We start from the raw sequence: 11,679 nt of genomic DNA on the forward strand, positions 1-11,679 counted from the left end.
GGGGGGGGGGGGGGGAGAAGAGATCTAAGTTTCTGCAACTGATAGATAGCAGGGACATAAATGGAAAGTTACCATACCTTTCATTCGACATTGGGTAAAAAATTAGTTCACGTAAAAAAAAAATCATAATCAACTATGTGTAAGGCTCTACAAATTGTGCAAAGATGCAGAAAACCATATAATTAACATTTACTTGCATAATTTTTACTTTCCTGCGGAATGTTATCTTAAACAGGAAAACTTCTGACATTTTTTTTGTCCCACATAATTTCGCCTTTTTTAAGTCTAAAAATCCTACAAACAACTTATTCTTTATTTTCCTAGGTAATTAAGTTAAAATATTACTGCAATTGTTAAATTAAAGCAAGAAAGAAAAAAAAAAAATTTTTTTTTCAAATTTTTTTGTTTTTGTTATATTTTGAACCATCTGCAACTTACTCACATAATTTTAAAAAATTGCTGCACAACTTATAGGACCTAATTTCCAGATATAATTCTCGGAGCATCTGAACTATTATGCATGTTAAAAAATGGTGGCTAACACTACATTATAAAATAAATTTAAGTATAAAATGTCTGTTTTAAGTTGTGGCATTAAAAAAAAAAACTATAATGGTTCTTAATTTTTATTTATTTTGATTAAATAAATCACAGTAAAGAATAGAGTCTGTATTCTTTTGGTAATTTCTCGAAAGTCATAAATATTTTTAATGTAACAGATTTCCAAACTTTTACCAGATAACTTCCAACAATTTTTAAAAGCTAATTATGCTTATTGATTTAATACTACAGATGAGGATAATAATTTATATTACTAATGATTAGAAATGCAGAGAAATATAGAGATAAACAACCCTTGTTCCAAAGAACATATCTTTACATGAACTGCTCTTTAGTATTGTTTCTTAACTTAAGAAAGTTTCTTAATAGCACATTAACACATGAATGTCTTACTGGTACTTGAAAAAAAATCATGGCGTATTTCCACAAAAATCGCCCACTTGAACAATTTGAAGATGCGGCTTATCATTATATTGACTCAAGCAATGGTGTATCAGGTAACCAATTTTTGAGAACAAAACTAAAATGCACAGCCACACCAGTTCTCTAAACATCACTTATAGCAAAAAAAATACAAAAAAAAAATATTAAATATGATAAACATTTGTAAGAAAATTAATCTTGAGAATTAATCTTGAGAACTTGTTTTTAATTTTAATGAAGTTAAATTGACAAAAATTTTATCTGCTTATCTAAGATATTCAGGGGAACTTTTAAAGATTTTTAATTATAAAGGAGACACAATCATGAAGGGGTGATTGTGAGCGCAACTCAAAAATCCTGAAAATTTCTTGAGTAAAATCATTAATGAAGCATTTCAAAAAATTAATGTCTTTATAAATTTTAATTATTGATATTTTCACAACATGAAATTCCAAATAAATTATATGCAGCATAATTTATATTAATAATTATGTATAAGTTTACTCTTATCTCTAATTTAATTTGTTACTCTACCAGGAAAAAAAAATATTTACAAATGAAAGAGATACCAAGTATATATTCTAGTTCTAATATTTTTAAATAAAATATACATGAATTTTCATGCATAAATGTGATTGATGGTTTCCTGAAACTCCTGGACCTTAGATTTCCGGATCACGGTTAGCAAAAAATCCGGATTTCTTCCAGAGTACAATCATCTTTGATCACGGTCTCTCCCAACAGCTGTGGCCTTAAACCTTTCATTTGAATTAAATTTTTAGAAAAAATTTAAAATTTAATGAAATAAATAATTGCAAGATATAATTACTAATATAACACAAAATATAGAAGTTATTTACAGGATATGCTTCAAAATATAAATTACGGTTACAATAAATAATGCATAACAATGATGACATATACAATACAAACAAATCAAAAATATAACATATCACACTACATATAATTCTATATGCTTTATACATAAAACATACATCTAGTCAAAATAAAATAACATTAATGCCTTATTGAACAAATAATATTTTACTGAAGACTTGCATGCTGGAAGAAAATAAAGATATCACAATTAAAATATTATACAGGGACAAACAAATACAGGATATTTTTTTATTTCGAAATTTATTTTTGTGAAAATTATTTATCCACTAATCATTTCTAATGTATTTGAAAGCTAACTAAATTTTGGTGAAAAAATTTATTTTTTATATTGTAGTTAATACAATATATCTAAAAATTTCATAATGGAAAAATTACTAAGAGCATTGGGAATAAAAAAACAAGAGAACGACTTCAAATTAAAAGACAATATGGTCGGATACATATCAATATTTTTAAGTCGTTCAAAATTTGAAAATAAATTTTAAGACATTTTTTATTTCAGACATGAAATATAAATAATCTATCACTGGCGTATAGAATAATTTTTTTCTGAAGACATGGCTTCTCAAATAGAAACTTAAAAATTTCAATTATCAGGAAAGTATAAATTTTTTCCTTCTATTATTATTTATATTTGTTAAGGTGCCAATAAATAGAAGTTATGTAAAGATGCTAACAAATAAATAAATATAATTTCTGTGAAGGTAGCAATAGGTAAATATGATTTTTGTGAAGGAATAAATAGGATTTTTATGAAGGTACCAGTAAATAAAAGCTATAGTAAAATTAGCCTGTATTAGTCCCTGATATAACATCTGTTTAACCGGTAAAAAATTGTATAAGTTTAAGTCACATAATTATAAATCACATATTTATAATTGTTTAAGTCACATATTTATCAAAGTAACTTAAGGATTAGTTATCGGCTACAGTAAAAAACTATATTACAGCAATGTAATTGTTTCAACCGGTATGGCGTCAGGTACAGAAAAAAAAAAATTAAAAAGATAAATGCATTAATTCTCCAATAATTTTGAAAGTCCGTTTAAAGTTATTAAAACTGAGGAGACAAAGTTGTAGCTTTTAAAATTTTAATTTTCAAAAAAATTCACATACCTTAAAAAAAAACTTTTTTTTATTCAAATGTATGCATACCTGATAAATGAATAATAAAGTTAGATAATTTATTAAGGTTTATGGATTTTTCAAAAATCTGTAAGAGAATAATTTTGTCTCATATTTTATAGATATTTAAAAAGACTGCAGATGTTTCATAGCTCTAATTTTATATTTTTCAGTCAGTTCAGTGTTTTAAATTAACTTCAAAATAAATGCAGAAATTTTTATCTCCTCATAGTAATTTAGTTCAGCTTTCAACTTCAATCTTATTCAACTTACTTATCTCAACTTAAATCTTTTAGTAAAACTAAATATCAGTCACATTTATTTTTATCATGTCGAAATAACTTAATAGTTTTACAATCTGATAATTTTCTTTTAAAATGAACAACACAATTCAAAACACGTAATACACTTTTATAAAATATTTTATAGCTTAAAAATATATTTTATAATCATGTATTTCATAAATATTAAAAACTGAAAGAGGTATTGCATAATTTTAATTAAAAAAATAATTCTCCCATAAGTAAAAAATCTTTAGAATTTTGTAGAAAAATCATTAAATTATCTAGGAAGACTTTAAAAATACAGAAGATTTATTATTATCTGTCTTAACTAAAGAACTTCTCTTTCCTGTTATCTACAACATTGTCAGTGACTAATGATACAAGGTTAAACTATTTTACGTAGGAATAAATATTCAAGACAGGCTTTGACATGGGCCGGCAAGTGAAGTATTAAAGACTACCAATTTTGGAATATGTTCCATAGCAGACGTAGATTTCAAGAAGTTCTTTAGTTAGTTAGACAGTAGAAACACTGGATTTACCAACCTTAGTAATGAAAACATTTTGAAGGATAAATTTCATTGTTTCTTTAAAAAAGAACTTAATAATGGATGCACTTATACATTTGTTAGCAACATTAAGTCAAACAAGTAAACTTAACAAAGAAAAATCAAACAAAATAGTTTACAATATTAGATCTAACTACATTTGATCGGAATTGTCGATAAAATAACAGGTCCACAAATAATGTCTGAGCAATATATAATTAATGTCGCTAAAATATTTAAAAAGAAAATGGCAATTAAAAACAAAACTACCTTTACCCGTGTTAGCAATGATGGTAATAATGAAAGAACGATGTAGAAGTAAAATGCTGCAAAACAAGCAGAATTTGACCCGAAGCTTGTAGCTATTTCTGTCTCAGTTGAAGTACACCAGCTGCCTCCTGATTACACTAAATTAATCAGGGGTGATTGTGGCACAGAATGAAAATTTCATGTGCAATAAATCAAAATAAATTTATATACCATACATGTATTTCAGACTTAACACAACTTTTTGAACTAACGTTAATAAATTAATTACCTACTAACACAGAATATCACACTTTTAGAGTAATTAATTTAAGAAAAAACTTACTTCTTACAAGAATCGTGATATTGGGTTTTAAAATTGCATGAATCAGAATATTGGATTTTAAATATGTGTGAATATGAATTGAGCTATAGGATTTTAAAATTTCGTGAGTATGGATTGCAATATTCAATTTTTAAATCGCGCACATACGAATTGCAAAACTGGATTTTAAAAATGTATATCGTGATATTGGATTTTTAAATCACATGAATACGAATCGCCACACATAGCTGTTAAATACAAACATTGATGTTTAATATTAAACTTGCGTGAATAAGAATCCAAATATTTAAAAAGGTGAAAATCCGCCAAACCAAAAGAATCACGTAATTAGTGGAAGAATGTATGTAAACGTCTTGTTAACAGGATTTAGAAAAAGTTTCACAATTTTGTTGAATGATAAGTTTTAGATTAGCGGAAGTCCACAACCAATGGTCTTGATTTATGTGGAATTCTGCAATATTTGGGCAATAATTGCAAGCCCCGCTCCTAGTTTTTAGACCCGGAATTCCAGGGTACCCCCGGAATACAATCATCCCTGATTAATGACAGAAACATAATACGTAAAGTTTCTTAGACAATAGTTGTTAAAGAAAATATTTAACATACAACAATAGACAATCCATAAAGAACATAATTTTTTAATTATACATGTTTTCGCTTTTTTTCATCAATACTCTTGGTCAGCAAAAGATTCTCTGATATTAAAAGTCCACTTTGGCAAAATTTGTTTCAAGAAATTACAGATAACAATACTCAACAGTTAATTTTACTACATCACCAAATGCAAAAAAAAAATGTGGATTGTTAATACTCATACAAACTGTTTAATTGATTAGGCAAACCTCATAATTTTTTCATATCAATAACTGTTACCATACAAACTCTTAAATTGGTTAGCCATGTTTTATAGTCTTTCATAAATCATTGTTTTTCGATGGAGCTAGAAAGTAACTAAGTTCTAGATAAAACATAGTAAGATAAACAGTACAACATTCAAGCAACTGTTACTTAAATTTTTGTGTAAATAATTTCTCAATTAATAACTTTTAATTTAAGTAAACAAAATCAAAAGAAAAACTTTTAATAAAAAAATAAGAAGTCTTGTCAAGCTAAAAATTATCTACAATATGAAATAAAAAAGTTATCATTAAAGAAATTCTCATTCGTAAAGAATACTGTGTATATAATTTATATTAAAATGGATTCCTGTTTAATATCTGTAATGCTAAACAAGCAGTGACACAAGCTGCTAGAAAATTTTCATACAATCACACCTGCACATATTAAACAATTCACACAAATCAATTTGTACACATTAGGATTATGTTACACAATATACATTTAGCTGTAACAGAAACTTCCAACACTATATGATTCATTCTTTTTTTTTCCATTTATTTTAAAGGTATGAAACAATTTTAAATGAAAGCCTACATAAGAAAAAAATTTACAAATAAGTCAAAAGAAAAGTAATAAAAATTATATATAAAAAAATAATCATGCTATTAATTTTATGTTAAGAGTAAAATATCAAACTAACAAATATTTTAAAAATTGTTGACTCGGAGGCTTAAGTTTAAAAAGAACATATTAAGTTTTAAAACAATTATTATTTTATATATCGCTGCCATACGATTTTGGGGGAAAAAATCGGCTCATTTTTCAATCAGCATTTTAGTAAACTGATTCAATTCACTATTTATAGCAAGACTATAAAGCAGCAAAATAAAGTAACTTTTCTGTACTATAAAGCAACAACAAAAAAAAAAAATGCTTAACACTTGAAATACCAAATGAACAAGTTTGTATAAAAAATTTCTTTCAGGGCTGTTTTCTAATTGAATAAATAACTGTGAGGGGAAAAAAATATGCACACATGAGGAAAGGGCGTAAATATCCAAAAAACAAAGGCTGAGGACATTGAATTTTTCAGTCATATTGCTACACATGATGCAATGCAATATTCTATAAGTTAAGTATTTCTACAATTTAAGTCACTAGAAGTCTATAAATTCTTATCTTGGAATCCATTGCCTCAAAAAGTGACCTGCTCATTGCCAAGCTTTTAGAATGATTAAGGGAGGTATACACAACAGATTTTTATTAACAAATTGAATGTATTTTTAATAATGAATATTTCATAAAGAATAAATATGATTTCTTAACAAATTGATTTATAAAGTTTTAGTTTAGTTTAAGAAAACTTGATATTTTTAATATATTATTACAACACAAGAGATTCGAACATGGGTTTTTAAGCTGTTTACTGTTTTTCAACTGTGTCTGATTTCTTGTAGCTTAAGAAACCATTTAAGGTTCAACGTTCATGAAATCTCTTACAATTTCTTTAATATAAATGTCCTAAGTCAAAAATATGCTGAAAACTGAGCGTAAATCTTATTTTGGGCTATAATGTGTTATTTTAAATCGTTTCTTAAATTCAAATACTTAATTTGCCTTTATACTGCTCAGTAAATATTTATTTTTTTATTTTCACTTCTGAATATTACAGTTAATTAATTTTAAAATTAACTTTTGTGCCACATAATGTGATAAAAAAAAATATATTATTTCTGTCCGTGTATAAATCTTTTTTTTTTTTAAAGTTTGAGTTTGGTATTCTTCAGACATTATTACTGAGCAGAATTTAATTTTATTCAAATATATTACTAAGTTAACTGATAAAAAGAATTATGTCCAAAGCACTGAAGTTTACATTAAAATGATCATTGCTGTCAACATTCCTAAATAAATGGACATGCGGCCCTTCATTCAAAAAAGTTTTGCATCCTATTTTAAAGTATGGTAAACACCAACCACCGTGTTCATTTGTAAATGAAGAAAAAAAATATTTCTAGTCTTACCAGATAGGTTTATAAAAATTTAAGGCTGCTTTTCGAAAGTTTCGTTGTTGCATGAAATGCTTTTCTACGAATATGCATTTTCATAACAATGTGTGTTTGCTACAGTTACTCATGAACAGTTAGGATAAGTTAAGCCTATCTTTAGCCAGCATAATCTATATTCTGAAAATAGTGCATAACGTCTATAAGGAGAAAAAACAAGTTTGAGAAAATGAAAAGCATTTGTGGACAATTTTTTAATATTTAAAAATGTACCCCAATGCTCGATCATCTGGACCTATAAAAAACTGTAAACTTTTAAAATATTTTAGTTATTTGTCTGAAATCCAAATTCCTTCACGTCAAGATGTCTTATATAGTTTAAAATTATAATTTCCTTTCAAGTGTAAGGCACTTAAACTATGGCATTTTTACTTTATTTTTTATTTATTTCAAACTGTTAACAATGCATTTCACATTGCTAAACCACAAATATAAGTACTTCTAAGCATGGATTGTGGCCTGGTAAGGATTTTCTTAAAAATACGAGTGGTGCTTAATGTCTTAATAAGTTAATGTCCAGAAGAAACGTTTACAAGCATAAGTATAATTTCAATAGGGACTCAGCAGTCATTGGAGCCCAAACAGGGTTCTCATCGCAAGTTTTTGACATGACAGTTTTTATTATCATGGCAGAAATCTATATTTTTGGAGACATTGCATTTCTTTTTATTTAACTTCATCAAATTAAAAGGTACATAAATCAAATGTACATAAATGTTAAAGAAAAGAAAAGGCGCATAAATGTTAAATTTAAAAAAAAACGGTAAATATTCTAATTTTATGGTTAGGTAATGAAAAATGTGCAAAACTAGTCACCTATTATAGCATGCTTTGACATAATAACCCTAATAAAAAATGTCTTTTGAATGTAATTGTGGCTCCTCATTAATCTGAGTTTTCAATTAATAAAAGAGTAGTGACCCTTTGAAGTTTTCTTCAGTTAAAAATATTAAATAATAACTAACTGTAATTTGAATAAAAGTATTGCTTATATATAGTCTAAAGAATATTAAGAAAAGAAGCATTCATGTGTATTGTAAAAAATATGCACTACCCTACAATAATTTAAAAGACACTTTCAGCTTTTCATATTTTTTTAATTTTCTCAAATAACTTTAAATATTATTTTACAACTTTAAGAGTGCTTAGCAATAAATTTTCAATTATAAATTGAGCAACAGTAATCTAACTCAGTGCAAAACACATATTGTTTAATCAAATTTCGAATCATATCTTGCGGCAAATTTAAATAAATATCATATCTCAATCTCAATGTCACTTTCAAAATGAAAAACTATCTTCACACAATAGATATTAATCTCATTTATGTACGGGACTGATCTGCACAAAAAGAACTCAATCTGACTATACATATTGGTATAATTAATATGGAAAGATCAAAGTATGTAATTATTTCTTTTTATCGCTCAGATAAAGCTTTAACTGGCCAGAAAACGATTATTAATTTCGAAATAAACTTCTGATTTGTTCCAAACTTTTAATGTTCATTTTAGATATAAAACTTTTTATAAAACCTATTCATACTTTCCCAATTTAAAAGTAACATTTAAATGAATCTACCAATACAATATAGATGCGCTTCACAAAAATTTTCTTCAGAAAATTTAAGTTTAAGAACAAACCTTAAGCTCTACACATAAATGTTAAAGTTATATTAGTGTTACTAATGTAATTGTATACTGTTAAATTTGAAACATAATACGACATAACCAGAAAATTGATATACTTGTATATAAATATAAGCATTTAATTTTAATTGAATAATAAAAATTGTATAAAATTGAAATTCATTATATCCAGGTATTTTATGCAAGAAATATAAAATTATAACTTTTTGTCACTCTATAATTACTGGGAAATTTCCACAATGATCAACACAGAATTTTATTACAGATAGTTATGGTGATATTTGTAGTTAAAAAATTAAATGCTAAATTAAGAAACTAGTACTATGACATTACGTAGGTAAAGTAATACTTTATAAATTATAATATTTTAATATAGTAGTTAATAAATTAATGTAGTCTTTCAAAAAAGCAAATGTCGGTCAAAGAAATTTAGAAACAAAATGCTGACATAAAGAAATCTTAAGGTGAAATTCATACTTAAGACAACAGATTTTCAAATATTCAATAAATCATTGACAATAATTAGTAGTACAAAATGACGCAGCTGATAACACACAAAACAAGTTAACAAAAATACAAGGTCGGAAATCACAATGGATAAGACATCCTAACATTCACTTCTTTTTAGCATCGGCAAGAGCCTTTTTTCTGACCTTTGCTCTTTCAGAGTGATGACGAGCTAAGTGTGTTCTGACAGCCCCGCTTTGGGCAAACTTTTTACCACAAATATCACAACCGTAGGGCTTCTCTCCAGTATGAGTTCGAAAATGAACTTGCAGATCATGTTTCCAAGTATAAATTTTGTGACAGGTCGGACACGAAAATATTTTGAACTTTCCATTTCTCTTACGTTTTCTAGATTTTTTATGGTTAGAAGATGTTTCATCCGCCGAGGTTTCGATGGAATTCAATGGATTAATAGAAGAGGGCATATTTTCCTGAGGTATGTTCTCGTTCTTTGGATCATCAAAATCAATAGATTCTATGCTTTCTATAGACTTCTTACGGTTAAATGAGCTTTTTCTAGCTAATGCACTTGTCTGTCTTCCATTTTTCAAATGCAAAGCTAAATGTCTTTTTAAATTCCCAACTTGAGTAAAACCTCGTGTACACAAAGTGCACACATAAGGTGTTTCGCCTGTATGAACTCGCATGTGATTACGCAGAGTGGCTGGATCGGCAAATGATTTATCACAATCCTGGCACTGGAATGGTCGCTCACCCCGATGGGTGGTCATGTGCCTTTGTAAGTTACCGATTTGCCGAAAGGATCGCTTGCACTCGGTGCAAGTGAAGGGCATTTCCTTGGAATGTAATCGCATGTGATTAACAATCGATTGCTCATGGCTGAAAATTTTTAAACATATGTAGCACTTGAATGTTTCAGCGTAGCAGTGGTCAGCAACAGTTTGCGTCGTAACATCGATGCAGTGCTCGTAATTGCAACGGCATTCTAAACAGTCTAAAGGATGTGCAGAAAAGTGTATGAAGTAATGCATTAAGAGTAATGTTTTGCGGGAGAAATTTTTAACACACTCCGGGCACTGAACAAAATCGTTCTCAAGCTTCGAACAGTGTTGTAATATGTGCACACCATATGATTCCCAATATATATGATTAAAACAAACATTACAGTATAATTTACGAGAGCATTGAACACCGCCATGATCATCAACAAAGTCTCCAACTTCAGCAACTATTTGAGAATTATCTTTAATTTTCTCTGTGCTCTCTACGGAATTACTGCCATTTTCAAGGAGAGATTCCTCATCGTCAGATTCTAATTCATTATCAAATATGGAACTATCGTTACTACAAGTTGGTTCTACATCCTGTTCCTGAAAATTTTCACCACTAACATTATTAAGCAATACATTATTCAAAGACGCTATGTTTTGACTAGACGTCCTGCTGATTGTGCAAACAGTACACTGACAATCTTCTCTCTCAGTACACGTTTTTTTATGATAATCCAAGCCCAATTTCGTGAATAGCCGTCCACATTCAGAGCACGGAAATCGTTCAGGACGTTCACAAACACTTTCAGACAAAGGAACATTACTCTCCGCATTCATTGTTGCTTCCAAAAACATTATTTAAAATTATATGTTATGAAGCAATAAAACATAAAAATTAAATGAATGAAAAAAGTTTCACCATTAGAGCACGAGCTTTATAGCGAAGTTGCTTGCAGTTATGTAATCAAGTTGAAAAAACAAAACTAATTACTTAAATTCAACACGTTTTATCATTATTCAATAAATAAGCTGGAATTCTAGTTATATAAAGTTCAAATATATTACTGATTTTAATTTATTAAATTGGTGATTCTTCTACGAGCATGCATGTCTATGAAAGCCAAATTTTAATAAGCTAAATTCCTTATTTTCATTAAAAAAGCATGGAAGTAAAGAAACCAAACCGCGGATATCGAAACGAATAAACAAGTTTTCCACTCGGTTACAGTTTATCTATTCCAGTGAAAAAAAAGCATTTCTAGAGATATTCTCACTGTATTAAGGCTAGTCTATGCAATTTTGATGAACCAATCTAGTTATCTATCAGGTCTAAATTAGGCGCCATTCTCACTTTCGACAGCGCAACTTTTTTATACAGTCCCTCGAAAAAATATTTTTTCGAGTGACTGTAATGCGGATAAATCACATGCGAATGAGAACAAGATTGGGGGGG

At 27.9% G+C, this 11,679-nt stretch overlaps 1 protein-coding gene across 1 annotated transcript in view; it reads right to left on the reverse strand.

Annotated features, from left to right (window-relative positions):
- LOC107448917 (gastrula zinc finger protein XlCGF57.1) overlaps positions 1-11,441 on the reverse strand; it is a 12,082-nt gene extending 641 nt beyond the window's left edge. The window contains exon 1 of the mRNA XM_071182811.1: positions 1-11,441. This exon is cut by the window's left edge and continues 641 nt beyond it. Coding sequence (XP_071038912.1) covers positions 9,603-11,081 — 1,479 coding nt within the window. The 5' untranslated portion in view covers positions 11,082-11,441 and the 3' untranslated portion in view covers positions 1-9,602.
- Positions 11,442-11,679: the final 238 nt, after the last annotated feature.

This window comes from Parasteatoda tepidariorum, chromosome 6, assembly GCF_043381705.1.
Source record: "Parasteatoda tepidariorum isolate YZ-2023 chromosome 6, CAS_Ptep_4.0, whole genome shotgun sequence".
Classification (NCBI taxonomy): domain Eukaryota; kingdom Metazoa; phylum Arthropoda; class Arachnida; order Araneae; family Theridiidae; genus Parasteatoda; species Parasteatoda tepidariorum.